This window comes from Oncorhynchus clarkii, unplaced genomic scaffold (genome assembly GCF_045791955.1).
Source record: "Oncorhynchus clarkii lewisi isolate Uvic-CL-2024 unplaced genomic scaffold, UVic_Ocla_1.0 unplaced_contig_4000_pilon_pilon, whole genome shotgun sequence".
Classification (NCBI taxonomy): Eukaryota; Metazoa; Chordata; class Actinopteri; order Salmoniformes; family Salmonidae; genus Oncorhynchus; species Oncorhynchus clarkii.
In genome coordinates, this window is record NW_027257979.1 from 236,945 (window position 1) to 252,441 (window position 15,497).

The 15,497-nt window shown below is 43.1% G+C and overlaps 1 protein-coding gene across 1 annotated transcript; it reads right to left on the minus strand.

Moving 5' to 3' along the window:
- Positions 1–6,332: 6,332 nt before the first annotated feature.
- LOC139394383 (red-sensitive opsin-like) lies at positions 6,333–7,459 on the minus strand. Its single transcript, XM_071142438.1, has 3 exons — positions 7,305–7,459; positions 6,946–7,185; positions 6,333–6,431 (listed from the first exon to the last, which is right to left on the minus strand). Exons 1-3 carry the CDS (start codon positions 7,389–7,391, stop codon positions 6,333–6,335), a joined length of 426 nt encoding a protein of 141 aa, XP_070998539.1. The 5' UTR covers positions 7,392–7,459.
- Between the last annotated feature and the right edge of the window lie 8,038 nt (positions 7,460–15,497).

The following is a 15,497-nucleotide window of genomic DNA, read 5'->3' on the forward strand; positions in this document are numbered from 1 at the left end:
GTGATACACAGGGAACTAACAGGGAGTAAACAGGGAACTAACAGGGAATAAACAGGGAACTAACAGGGAGTAAACAGGTGATACACAGGGAACTAACAGGGAGTAAACAGGTGATACACAGGGAACTAACAGGGAATAAACAGGTGATACACAGGGAACTAACAGGGAATAAACAGGTGATACACAGGGAACTAACAGGGAATAAACAAGGAATAAACAGGGAGTAAACAGGTGATACACAGGGAACTAACAGGGAGTAAACAGGTGATACACAGGGAACTAACAGGGAGTAAACAGGTGATACACAGGGAACTAACAGGGAGTAAACAGGTGATACACAGGGAACTAACAGGGAGTAAACAGGTGATACACAGGGAACTAACAGGGAATAAACAGGTGATACACAGGGAACTAACAGGGAATAAACAGGTGATACACAGGGAACTAACAGGGAATAAACAGGTGATACACAGGGAACTAACAGGGAGTAAACAGGTGATACACAGGGAACTAACAGGGAATAAACAGGGAGTAAACAGGAGAGACAGGGAACTAACAGGGAGTAAACAGGTGATACACAGGGAACTAACAGGGAGTAAACAGGAGAGACAGGGAACTAACAGGGAGTAAACAGGTGATACACAGGGAACTAACAGGGAATAAACAGGTGATACACAGGGAACTAACAGGGAGTAAATAGGAGAGACAGGGAACTAACAGGGAGTAAACAGGTGATACACAGGGAACTAACAGGGAGTAAACAGGAGAGACAGGGAACTAACAGGGAGTAAACAGGTGATACACAGGGAACTAACAGGGAGTAAACAGGTGATACACAGGGAACTAACAGGGAATAAACAGGTGATACACAGGGAACTAACAGGGAGTAAACAGGGAACTAACAGGGAATAAACAGGGAACTAACAGGGAATAAACAGGTGATACACAGGGAACTAACAGGGAGTAAACAGGGAACTAACAGGGAATAAACAGGGAACTAACAGGGAGTAAACAGGTGATACACAGGGAACTAACAGGGAGTAAACAGGTGATACACAGGGAACTAACAGGGAATAAACAGGTGATACACAGGGAACTAACAGGGAATAAACAGGTGATACACAGGGAACTAACAGGGAATAAACAAGGAATAAACAGGGAGTAAACAGGTGATACACAGGGAACTAACAGGGAGTAAACAGGTGATACACAGGGAACTAACAGGGAGTAAACAGGTGATACACAGGGAACTAACAGGGAGTAAACAGGTGATACACAGGGAACTAACAGGGAGTAAACAGGTGATACACAGGGAACTAACAGGGAATAAACAGGTGATACACAGGGAACTAACAGGGAATAAACAGGTGATACACAGGGAACTAACAGGGAATAAACAGGTGATACACAGGGAACTAACAGGGAGTAAACAGGTGATACACAGGGAACTAACAGGGAATAAACAGGGAGTAAACAGGAGAGACAGGGAACTAACAGGGAGTAAACAGGTGATACACAGGGAACTAACAGGGAGTAAACAGGAGAGACAGGGAACTAACAGGGAGTAAACAGGTGATACACAGGGAACTAACAGGGAATAAACAGGTGATACACAGGGAACTAACAGGGAGTAAATAGGAGAGACAGGGAACTAACAGGGAGTAAACAGGTGATACACAGGGAACTAACAGGGAGTAAACAGGAGAGACAGGGAACTAACAGGGAGTAAACAGGTGATACACAGGGAACTAACAGGGAGTAAACAGGTGATACACAGGGAACTAACAGGGAGTAAACAGGTGATACACAGGGAACTAACAGGGAATAAACAGGTGATACACAGGGAACTAACAGGGAATAAACAGGGAACTAACAGGGAATAAACAGGTGATACACAGGGAACTAACAGGGAGTAAACAGGGAACTAACAGGGAATAAACAGGGAACTAACAGGGAGTAAACAGGTGATACACAGGGAACTAACAGGGAGTAAACAGGTGATACACAGGGAACTAACAGGGAATAAACAGGTGATACACAGGGAACTAACAGGGAGTAAACAGGGAACTAACAGGGAATAAACAGGGAACTAACAGGGAATAAACAGGTGATACACAGGGAACTAACAGGGAGTAAACAGGGAACTAACAGGGAATAAACAGGGAACTAACAGGGAGTAAACAGGTGATACACAGGGAACTAACAGGGAGTAAACAGGTGATACACAGGGAACTAACAGGGAATAAACAGGTGATACACAGGGAACTAACAGGGAATAAACAGGTGATACACAGGGAACTAACAGGGAATAAACAAGGAATAAACAGGGAGTAAACAGGTGATACACAGGGAACTAACAGGGAGTAAACAGGTGATACACAGGGAACTAACAGGGAGTAAACAGGTGATACACAGGGAACTAACAGGGAGTAAACAGGTGATACACAGGGAACTAACAGGGAGTAAACAGGTGATACACAGGGAACTAACAGGGAGTAAACAGGTGATACACAGGGAACTAACAGGGAATAAACAGGGAGTAAACAGGAGAGACAGGGAACTAACAGGGAGTAAACAGGTGATACACAGGGAACTAACAGGGAGTAAACAGGAGAGACAGGGAACTAACAGGGAGTAAACAGGTGATACACAGGGAACTAACAGGGAATAAACAGGTGATACACAGGGAACTAACAGGGAGTAAATAGGAGAGACAGGGAACTAACAGGGAGTAAACAGGTGATACACAGGGAACTAACAGGGAGTAAACAGGAGAGACAGGGAACTAACAGGGAGTAAACAGGTGATACACAGGGAACTAACAGGGAGTAAACAGGTGATACACAGGGAACTAACAGGGAATAAACAGGTGATACACAGGGAACTAACAGGGAATAAACAGGTGATACACAGGGAACTAACAGGGAGTAAACAGGTGATACACAGGGAACTAACAGGGAGTAAACAGGAGAGACAGGGAACTAACAGGGAGTAAACAGGTGATACACAGGGAACTAACAGGGAGTAAACAGGTGATACACAGGGAACTAACAGGGAATAAACAGGTGATACACAGGGAACTAACAGGGAATAAACAGGTGATACACAGGGAACTAACAGGGAGTAAACAGAGGATAAACAGGGAGTAAACAGGTGATACACAGGGAACTAACAGGGAATAAACAGGTGATACACAGGGAACTAACAGGGAATAAACAGGTGATACACAGGGAACTAACAGGGAATAAACAGGAGAGACAGGGAACTAACAGGGAGTAAACAGAGGATAAACAGGGAGTAAACAGGTGATACACAGGGAACTAACAGGGAATAAACAGGAGAGACAGGGAACTAACAGGGAGTAAACAGAGGATAAACAGGGAGTAAACAGGTGATACACAGGGAACTAACAGGGAATAAACAGGTGATACACAGGGAACTAACAGGGAATAAACAGGTGATACACAGGGAACTAACAGGGAGTAAACAGGTGATACACAGGGAACTAACAGGGAGTAAACAGGTGATACACAGGGAACTAACAGGGAATAAACAGGTGATACACAGGGAACTAACAGGGAATAAACAGGTGATACACAGGGAACTAACAGGGAGTAAACAGGTGATACACAGGGAACTAACAGGGAGTAAACAGAGGATAAACAGGGAGTAAACAGGTGATACACAGGGAACTAACAGGGAATAAACAGGTGATACACAGGGAACTAACAGGGAATAAACAGGTGATACACAGGGAACTAACAGGGAGTAAACAGGTGATACACAGGGAACTAACAGGGAGTAAACAGGTGATACACAGGGAACTAACAGGGAATAAACAGGTGATACACAGGGAACTAACAGGGAATAAACAGGTGATACACAGGGAACTAACAGGGAGTAAACAGGTGATACACAGGGAACTAACAGGGAATAAACAGGTGATACACAGGGAACTAACAGGGAATAAACAGGTGATACACAGGGAACTAACAGGGAATAAACAGGGAGTAAACAGGTGATACACAGGGAACTAACCGGGAATAAACAGGGAGTAAACAGGTGATACACAGGGAACTAACAGGGAATAAACAGGTGATACACAGGGAACTAACAGGGAATAAACAGGGAGTAAACAGGAGAGACAGGGAACTAACAGGGAGTAAACAGGTGATACACAGGAACTAACAGGGAATAAACAGGTGATACACAGGGAACTAACAGGGAATAAACAGGTGATACACAGGGAACTAACAGGGAATAAACAGGGAACAAACGGGATAAAAAAATTACGTAAACAGGGGATAAACAGGGAGTAAACAGGGGATAAACAGGGGATAAACAGGGAGTAAATAGGGAGTAAACAGGGAGTAAACAGGGATACCCAGGGGATAAACAGGGGATAAACAGGGATCAACAAGAGTAAACAGGGAGTAAACAGGGGATAAACAGGGACTAAACAGGGGATAAACAGGGATACCCAGGGGATAAACAGGGGATAAACAGGGATCAACAAAAGTAAACAGGGAGTAAACAGGGGATAAACAGGGACTAAACAGGGGATAAACAGGGATAAACAGGGAGTAAACAGGGAGTAAACATGGGATAAACAGGCAGTAAACAGGGAATGAACAGGGGATAAACAGGGATACACAGGGGATAAACAGGGGATAAACAGGGGATAAACAGGAGTAAACAAGGGATAAACAGGGGATAAACAGGGATAAACAGGGGATAAACAGGAGTAAGCAAGGGATAAACAGGGGATAAACAGGGGATAAACAGGGGATAAACAGGGAGTAAACAGGGGATAAACAGGGATGAACAGGGGATAAACAGGGGATAAACAGGGGATAAACAGGGGATAAACAGGAGTAAACAAGGGATAAAGAGGGGATAAACAGGGAGTAAACAGGGGATAAACAGGAGTGAACAAGGGATAAAAAGGGAATAAACAGGGAGTAAACAGGGGATAAACAGGTGATAAACAGGGGATAAACAGGGGATAAACAGGAATACACAGGGGATAAACAGGGAGTAAACAGGGGATAAACAGGGGATAAACAGGGATGAACAGGGGATAAACAGGGGATAAACAGGGGATAAACAGGGAATAAACAGGGGATGACCAGGGTGTAAACAGGGGATAAACAGGGGATACACAGGGAATAAACAGGGGATGACCAGGGTGTAAACAGGGTGTAAACAGGGATGAACAGGGGATAAACAGAGGATAAACAGGGGATAAACAGGAGTAAACAAGGGATAAAGAGGGGATAAACAGGGAGTAAACAGGGGATAAACAGGAGTGAACAAGGGATAAACAGGGAATAAACAGGGAGTAAACAGGGGATAAACAGGTGATAAACAGGGGATAAACAGGGGATAAACAGGAATACACAGGGGATAAACAGGGAGTAAACAGGGGATAAACAGGGGATAAACAGGGATGAACAGGGGATAAACAGGGGATAAACAGGGGATAAACAGGGAATAAACAGGGGATGACCAGGGTGTAAACAGGGGATAAACAGGGGATAAACAGGGAATAAACAGGGGATGACCAGGGTGTAAACAGGGATGAACAGGGGATAAACAGAGGATAAACAGGGATAAACAGGGATAAACAGGGATAAACAGGAATAAACAGGAATAAACAGGATAGACATAGAAAGTGAGACCATATTTTCATTTCATGCATTTATTTTTTTTAAACATTTTTATTTGCAAGAAGGGCTACAAAACCATTGTTAAATACATTGTATACAGAATTATCTATTTAATATCATTATAATTTTTATATATTTTTTATTTGCAAGTGGGCTACAAAATGTTTAGCTCATAAATTACCTATAAAGTAAAGGATTTTGGATCCATTAATTATTCATGTAGTTTTGTGAGGGTCAGATTTCCATTGGCAGTTCATGTCAGTTCTCCTTAGCTGTTATTCTGTGTAGTTTATCCTCTACAGGGTGAAGGGAATGCAGTCCAAGATGGCTACCTTTTTTTGGAGGGGGTTCACTTCAACAGACATTGATAGGACTGTACCTATCCCCACAATGTGCCACTGCAACAGCTACAGTACGCATATCAACACACGACTCTCTGGTTATTATGAAGGCCATGGATTATAAAAACTCCTTGGGGGGATTCATAGCAATGTTTTTTTAAACACATTACAACTGTATGACGTAAAGCTTAATATTCTCCTGGAAATGTGTTTAAGAAACAAAACAAAAAAGAGGATGTACTGTACATTTGAAAAAGTCCCATGTGGAATATCTCAGAACGTTCATCATTTGTTTCCAAGAGGTACAACGTTGTCTGGGGGTTTATGCAGGTGCCACGGTGGAAACCTCTGTTTTTGATGTAGACACCTCCGAGCCATCTTCTTCTTCCTTGCCAAAGAGCTGCATGATGCAGGTACGGAACTGGTGAGAGAAGAAGAAGAAGAAGAAGGAGAAGAAGAAGAAGAAGAAGAAGAAGGAGAAGAAGAAGAAGAAGAAGAAGATGAAGACGAAGAAGAAGAAGGAAAAGAAGAAGACGAAGAAGAAGAAGAAGGAGAAGAAGAAGACGAAGAAGAAGAAGAAGACGAAGAAGACGAAGAAGAAGAAGAAGAAGTAGAAGAAGAAGAAGAAGTAGAAGAAGAAGGAGAAGACGAAGAAGACGAAGAAGAAGAAGAAGAAGAAGAAGAAGAAGAAGAAGAAGAAGAAGAAGAAGAAGAAGACGAAGAAGAAGAAGACGAAGAAGACGAAGAAGAAGAAGAAGAAGAAGAAGAAGAAGAAGAAGAAGAAGCAGAAGAAGAAGAAGAAGAAGACGAAGAATGGAACATGAAGAGAGAAGCTTTCAAGCATAAAAGTCTACATTTACTTAAGACACTTGGCCTTCAATAACTACTTTAGAGGTAAATGGATCAAAGTTCACAGCTATCAAAACAAAACACACCTGCTTATTCATGAAGACATAGATCACTGGATTCCAGATGGTGGCGCTTTTGGCAAAGTAGGCAGGCAGAGCAGCAGCCAGAGGGTGGAAAGCATACCCAGGGTTAGCCGCAGCAAAGCAGGCAAAGGCTGTGTAAGGTCCCCAGCATACACAGTAAGCAAAAATCATGACAACAACCATCCTGGATACTTCCTTCTCAGCCTTCTGCGTCGACTCCGAGTCTTTCTGCTGCGCGGCTACCTGTGGTCGTTCAGGAGAAATATATCCGATTGGTTAGATTTAACCCTCCAATATGCATTTTCAAAACGCCACAACGTAGCTGCTTGCTACGTGTCTGGTCTATTTGAAATATCACTTACGGCACGGATGGCCAGCCACACAAACAGGTAGCAGAAGACGATCACTCCCAGGGGCAGGAAGCAACATGTAATCATGAGAACGATCATGTATGACAGGACTCCAGGATCCTCATTACCTCCGAACACATCAGGTCCACAGGACGTTTTCAGTCCATGAGGCCAGTACCTGATTGAGGGAGAGAGAGATACAGAGATGGGTTGAATAATGGTTGAATAATGGTTGAATAATGGTTGAATAATTAAACCTTTTTTTTGTTGAACAATGACGTTTTTCAATCCTCAGTGAAAGAAAAAGAGAAGATGTCCCACCTGCTCCAGCCGAAGATAGGAGGGGCGCACCAGAAAGCAGACCAGACCCAGGAGAAGATTATACCTCCCATGGCCCATTTAGCATCAAACTTGACATTTCCAAAGGGCTTACACACAACCACCCATCTCTCCCAGGAGATAACAGCCAGAGACCACAGACCAGCAATACCTGCATGAGATATACACATGAGATATACACATGAGATATACACATGAGATATACACATTAGATATACACATTAGATATACACATGAGATATACACATGAGATATACACATTAGATATACACATGAGATATACACATTAGATATACACATTAGATATACACATGAGATATACACATGAGATATACACATTAGATATACACATTAGATATACACATTAGATATACACATTAGATATACACATTAGATATACACATGAGATATACACATGAGATATACACATTAGATATACACATTAGATATACACATTAGATATACACATTAGATAGACACATTAGATATACACATGAGATATACACATTAAATATACACATTAGATATACACATTAGATATACACATTAGATATACACATGAGATATACACATGAGATATACACATTAGATATACACATGAGATATACACATTAGATATACACATGAGATATACACATTAGATATACACATGAGATATACACATGAGATATACACATGAGATATACACATTAGATATACACATGAGATATACACATTAGATATACACAAAAGGTCCATTCTGATTAATGTCATTGTGCTATGGTGTTTTAGCAACAGCCAATCAGTCTTTATCAGCGCTGTGTAGCAATGTAGAATTTCCTTCTTAACCGTTGTGTCGTGTTCGGGTCTGTGGGACCCATTTTCAATGTTTACCAAAAGAAAAATGGTACAACTTGTTTTTTTGTCCAACCTGAGACTCATTGGCCTTGGCTCAATTTCTGTGAAGAACATATAAAATAACACATTGTTATTGAGTGCACACGGTGAACCCCCCTACACATTTATATGACATATGTGGTGTTCAGGTCCACTGGACCCGAGGGTAATGAAAGTGTGGAAAAGTGTGTGTGTAGGTGAAAACAAATAGAAATGAAACAAAAAAAGGTAAGCTGTGTGTCTTCACTCTGTCTTCCTGGGCCAGCTGTGTCAACATAGCACCAAGAACCTTTCTGTCTACCTGTCTACCTGTCTCCTGTCTACCTGTCTACCTGTCTTCCTGGGCCTGCTGTGTCAACATAGCACCAAGAACCTTTCTGTCTCCCTGTCTGTCTCCTGTCTACCTGTATACCTGTCTCCCTGTCTACCTGTCTCCCTGTCTCCCTGTCTCCCTGTCTACCTGTCTACCTGTCTCCCTGTCTCCTCTCTACCTGTATACCTGTCTCCTGTCTCCCTGTCTCCCTGTCTACCTGTCTACCTGTCTCCTGTCTCCCTGTCTCCCTGTCTCCCTGTCTACCTGTCTCCTGTCTCCCTGTCTCCCTGTCTCCCTGTCTCCTGTCTCCCTGTCTCCCTGTCTCCCTGTCTCCCTGTCTCCCTGTCTACCTGTCTCCTGTCTCCCTGTCTACCTGTCTACCTGTCTCCTGTCTCCTGTCTACCTGTCTCCCAGTCTCCTGTCTACCTGTCTCCCTGTCTCCTGTCTACCTGTATACCTGTCTCCTGTCTCCCTGTCTCTCTGTCTACCTGTCTCCCTGTCTCCTGGCTACCTGTCTACCTGTATACCTGTCTACCTGTCTCCCTGTCTCCCTGTCTACCTGTCTACCTGTCTTTCTGTCTACCTGTCTACCTGTCTGCCTGTCTGCCTGTCTGCCTGTCTACCTGTCTACCTGTCTGCCTGTCTACCTGTCTACCTGTCTGCCTGTCTGCCTGTCTACCTGTCTACCTGTCTACCTGTCTGCCTGTCTGCCTGTCTACCTGTATACCTGTCTACCTGTCTACCTGTCTACCTGTCTGCCTGTCTGCCTGTCTACCTGTCTACCTGTCTACCTGTCTGCCTGTCTGCCTGTCTGCCTGTCTACCTGTCTACATGTCTACCTGTCTGCCTGTCTGCCTGTCTACCTGTATACCTGTCTACCTGTCTCCCTGTCTACCTGTCTACCTGTCTACCTGTCTGCCTGTCTGCCTGTCTACCTGTCTACCTGTCTCCTGCTTTTCTGGCACTCTTCACCCTTTGCGGGAACCTGCACAATGTTATAACAATACATTATTTCAATACATTGTTAAACATTCTGTATTTTCCCACACTCTACCTCAGCCAGGTGCAAATTGTGGGAGGGACACAACAAATAAATATCTTTGCACGTGTGGCTCCTTACCACAATCAATCGGTATACCAAAAATAATCTCTGTTCAGAGGGCTTTACACATAATCTCTGCTCAGAGGGCCTTACATATCATCTCTGCTCAGAGGGCCTTACATATAATCTCTGCTCAGAGGGCCTTACATATCATCTCTGCTCAGAGGGCCTTACATATCATCTCTGCTCAGAGGGCCTTGCATATCATCTCTGATCAGAGGGCCTTACATATCATCTCTGATCAGAGGGCCTTACATACAGTGCCTTGCGAAAGTATTCGGCCCCCTTGAACTTTGCGACCTTTTGCCACATTTCAGGCTTCAAACATAAAGATATTAACCTGTATTTTTTTGTGAAGAATCAACAACAAGTGGGACACAATCATGAAGTGGAACGACATTTATTGGATATTTCAAACTTTTTTAACAAATCAAAAACTGAAAAATTGGGCGTGCAAAAATATTCAGCCCCTTTACTTTCAGTGCAGCAAACTCTCTCCAGAAGTTCAGTGAGGATCTCTGAATGATCCAATGTTGACCTAAATGACTAATGATGATAAATACAATCCACCTGTGTGTAATCAAGTCTCCGTATAAATGCACCTGCACTGTGATAGTCTCAGAGGTCCGTTAAAAGCGCAGAGAGCATCATGAAGAACAAGGAACACACCAGGCAGGTCCGAGATACTGTTGTGAAGAAGTTTAAAGCCGGGTTTGGATACAAAAAGATTTCCCAAGCTTTAAACATCCCAAGGAGCACTGTGCAAGTGATAATATTGAAAGGGAAGGAGTATCAGACCACTGCAAATCTACCAAGACCTGGCCGTCCCTCTAAACTTTCAGCTCATACAAGGAGAAGACTGATCAGAGATGCAGCCAAGATGCCCATGATCACTCTGGATGAACTGCAGAGATCTACAGCTGAGGTGGGAGACTCTGTCCATAGGACAACAATTGTATATTGCACAAATCTGGCCTTTATGGAAGAGTGGCAAGAAGAAAGCCATTTCTTAAAGATATCCATAAAAAGTGTTGTTTAAAGTTTGCCACAAGCCACCTGGGAGACACACCAAACATGTGGAAGAAGGTGCTCTGGTCAGATGAAACCAAAATTGAACTTTTTGGCAACAATGCAAAACGTTATGTTTGGCGTAAAAGCAACACAGCTCATCACCCTGAACACACCATACCCACTGTCAAACATGGTGGTGGCAGCATCATGGTTTGGGCCTGCTTTTCTTCAGCAGGGACAGGGAAGATGGTTAAAATTGATGGGAAGATGGATGGAGCCAAATACAGGACCATTCTGGAAGAAAACCTGATGGAGTCTGCAAAAGACCTGAGACTGGGACGGAGATTTGTCTTCCAACAAGACAATGATCCAAAACATAAAGCAAAATCTACAATGGAATGGTTCAAAAATAAACATATCCAGGTGTTAGAATGGCCAAGTCAAAGTCCAGACCTGAATCCAATCGAGAATCTGTGGAAAGAACTGAAAACTGCTGTTCACAAATGCTCTCCATCCAACCTCACTGAGCTCGAGCTGTTTTGCAAGGAGGAATGGGAAAAAATGTCAGTCTCTTGATGTGCAAAACTGATAGAGACATACCCCAAGCGACTTACAGCTGTAATCGCAGTAAAAGGTGGCGCTACAAAGTATTAACTTAAGGGGGCTGAATAATTTTGCACGCCCAATTTTTCAGTTTTTGATTTGTTAAAAAAGTTTGAAATATCCAATAAATGTCGTTCCACTTCATGATTGTGTCCCACTTGTTGTTGATTCTTCACAAAAAAATACAGTTTTATATCTTTATGTTTGAAGCCTGAAATGTGGCAAAAGGTCGCAAAGTTCAAGGGGGCCGAATACTTTCGCAAGGCACTGTATCATCTCTGATCAGAGGGCCTTACATATCATCTCTGCTCAGAGGGCCTTACATACAGTGGGGCAAAAAAGTATTTAGTCAGCCACCAATTGTGCAAGTTCTCCCACTTAAAAAGATGAGAGAGGCTTGTAATTTTCATCATAGGTACACTTCAACTATGACAGACAAAATGAGAAGAAAAAAATCCAGAAAATCACATTGTAGGATTTTTAATGAATTTATTTTCAAATTATGGTGGAAAATAAGTATTTGGTCACCTACAAACAAGCAAGATTTCTGGCTCTCACAGACCTGTAACTTCTTCTTTAAGAGGCTCCTCTTTCCTTCACTCGTTACCTGTATTAATGGCACCTGTTTGAACTTGTTATCAGTATAAAAGACACCTGTCCACAACCTCAAACAGTCACACTCCAAACTCCACTATGGCCAAGACCAAAGAGCTGTCAAAGGACACCAGAAACAAAATTGTAGACCTGCACCAGGCTGGGAAGACTGAATCTGCAATAGGTAAGCAGCTTGCTTTGAAGAAATCAACTGTGGGGGCAATTATTAGGAAATGGAAGACATACAAGACCACTGATAATCTCCCTCGATCTGGGGCTCCACGCAAGATCTCACCCCGTGGGGTCAAAATGATCACAAGAACGGTAAGCAAAATACCCAGAACCACACGGGGGGACCTAGTGAATGACCTGCAGAGAGCTGGGACCAAAGTAACAAAGCCTACCATCAGTAACACACTACGCCGCAAGGGACTCAAATCCTGCAGTGCCAGACGTGTCCCCCTACTTAAGCCAGTATATGTCCAGGCCCGTCTGAAGTTTGCTAGAGAGCATTTGGATGATCCAGAAGAAGATTGGGAGAATGTCATATGGTCAGATGAAAAAACTCAACTCGTCGTGTTTGGAGGACAAAGAATGCTGAGTTGCATCCAAAGAACACCATACCTACTGTGAAGCATGGGGGTGGAAACATCATGCTTTGGGGCTGTTTTTCTGCAAAGGGACCAGGACGACTGATCCGTGTAAAGGAAAGAATGAATGGGGCCATGTATCGTGAGATTTTGAGTGAAAACCTCCTTCCATCAGCAAGAGCATTGAAGATGAAACGTGGTTGGGTCTTTCAGCATGACAATGATCCCAAACACCGCCCGGGCAACGAATGAGTGGCTTCTTAAGAAGCATTTCAAGGTCCTGGAGTGGCCAGATCTCACCCCCACAGAAAATCTTTGGAGGGAGTTGAAAGCCCGTGTTGCCCAGCAACGGCCCCAAAACATCACTGCTCTAGAGGAGATCTGCATGGAGGAATGGGCCAAAATACCAGCAACAGTGTGTGAAAACCTTGTGAAGACTTACAGAAAATGTTTGACCTCTGTCATTGCCAACAAAGGGTATATAACAAAGTATTGAGATAAACTTTTGTTATTGACCAAATACTTATTTTCCACCATAATTTGCAAATAAATTCATTAAAAATCCTACAATGTGATTTCATGCATTTCTTTTTCTCATTTTGTCTGTCATAGTTGAAGTGTACCTATGATGAAAATTACAGGCCTCTCTCATCTTTTTAAGTGGGAGAACTTGCACAATTGGTGGCTGACTAAATAATTTTTTGCCCCACTGTATTATCTCTGCTCAGAGGGCCTGACATATAATCTCTGCTCAGAGGGCCTTACATATCATCTCTGCTCAGAGGGCCTTACATATACTCTCTACTCAGAGGGCCTTACATATCATCTCTGCTCAGAGGGCCTTACATATACTCTCTACTCAGAGGGCCTTACATACCTTAAGGGAACATTTCGGCATTTCGTGTATGATCAGTGAGAAAGTCCATATTGCAAATGTACGGTCCCTTACTAGACGTCCGAAATCGTTTGTAAAATTCGCGGTCGGCGTCGGGCCGTGCGGTAGGGCCAGACCTACCGGGAAGTCATCAAATGAACTTTGTCGGACATTCGGTTTCCGTTTTATAAAATAAACAAGTTTTTGACCGTTTTTCCGCTGTCCCGGAATTTCCCACAAGAGGGCATACGGAATCATATGGCAATTTGGCAAAACATCACGAATCACGACGGGGCCTTATCTCGAAAACTGAAAATATTTCGAAGCCGAAACTCGGTGAGCGTAGGTTTGGCATAATGGGCAGTTGGCCCCGAACAAGATGGCGTCCAGGCCTCGACGGTTTTTGAGTTATGGCCGTTTTTCTGGGATTAAAGGTCCTAAATGGAAATAGAGAAATTATTTTTCCACTTCAGGTCAAAGTCAAGGAGCCTCCGGTGTCAATAAAAAAAAAACAGCCATTTATCTATCGTCATTTAAGAGAAACGGAACAATGACATCTTGGTGATGGTCACAAATAGGCGTTTTTTTTTTTCAACGGTTACAGATCCAGTTGCAGGGTGTTCATACGAATCTTTTTAAAGTGTGCTGCGGAGCTCTGCGAGATTTCTGTGATTTTCTATGATTTTCTGAAATAACACACACATACTAAACCCTCCGTAAATAACTCAGTTGTTAACGTAAAGACTTAAAACTCAGGATTCTGTAACAGCATACCCCAATGAGGATATGTGGTGATTTATAGCTTCCTGTGCCAACCGGAAGTGCCATAATTGGTGTCTCAGGGGCTGTTTCAAAGGGTTAAAAAAGTCTGATCTGTCCAAAACTTCATATATGTGATTAGGCAACCCCCATGAACTGTAAATCAGTCATTTTTCCCCAAAAAATTCAAAGGAAAAAAAAATCACACTAAAACACAACTTGAATGGAGGGACGTATTGGGGTGCGTAGAGACAGACAGTGGCTGCAATAGTTAGCTTTGTTCGAGCTAAAAAAGAACCGTCAGACCTAGAGTTCCGAAACTTTAGAAACCTGTTCTAGACCTCCGGTCGATTGTGCGTGGTGAGTTACGTGGCTCTAGACGGTTCTCGGACCGAGAAACAGCCTCGTACATTTGCAATACCTTCAATTCATTTTGACCATTACGAAAATGACGACGTTTAGAAAAGTCTCAGAGACGCAAGGCTAGGTGCATTGAAACCGGCTCGGCCCATAGAGACAGACCCCAACGTTTCTGTCCGATAGCTCGTTCAAGGACCCCGTAGCAAGGCATGGAAAAAATTGGATTTTCAGCACCAATTAGGGTTTTTCTCGGACACCAAATGACCTATCGAGCCGAAACTCGGGATTCGGGGTCGCCTCACATAGGACTTCACATAATGTCCGAACTGGACCCGCAGCTAGAACGTAACTATGTGTTTTACCTTTTTATTATGTTTTAAACTAAAGGCGCTGTGAATTATGGGACTGCTCTGACATATGTGATAGTTGGCTTCTAAATGAGTAGTAAAAAGTGGGTTTGGTGTCATAATGACATCTAATTGACTGATGGACACTGACTTGCTAGTTGACTTTTGTGCATTTGCAATATGTTTAAACGGAGAGGGACCATCACCAAAATGGCATTCTGAAATCAACACAAAAAATGGCATCACCATAGTCTCCAGACTGTGCTGAGTTCAACGAGCTATCCCGCTTGACCGTAGCTCGCTCGGTCTAAGCGCAACGACCATTAGAAAAGTAGGCCCAAAATGAAGCCTGCCCCACAATGTCATTTGCTTTTGAGTGACAGTGAGAGAACCGTTAGGGTGAGAAGAAAAATTCCACCACATGAATGTTCCTAAGG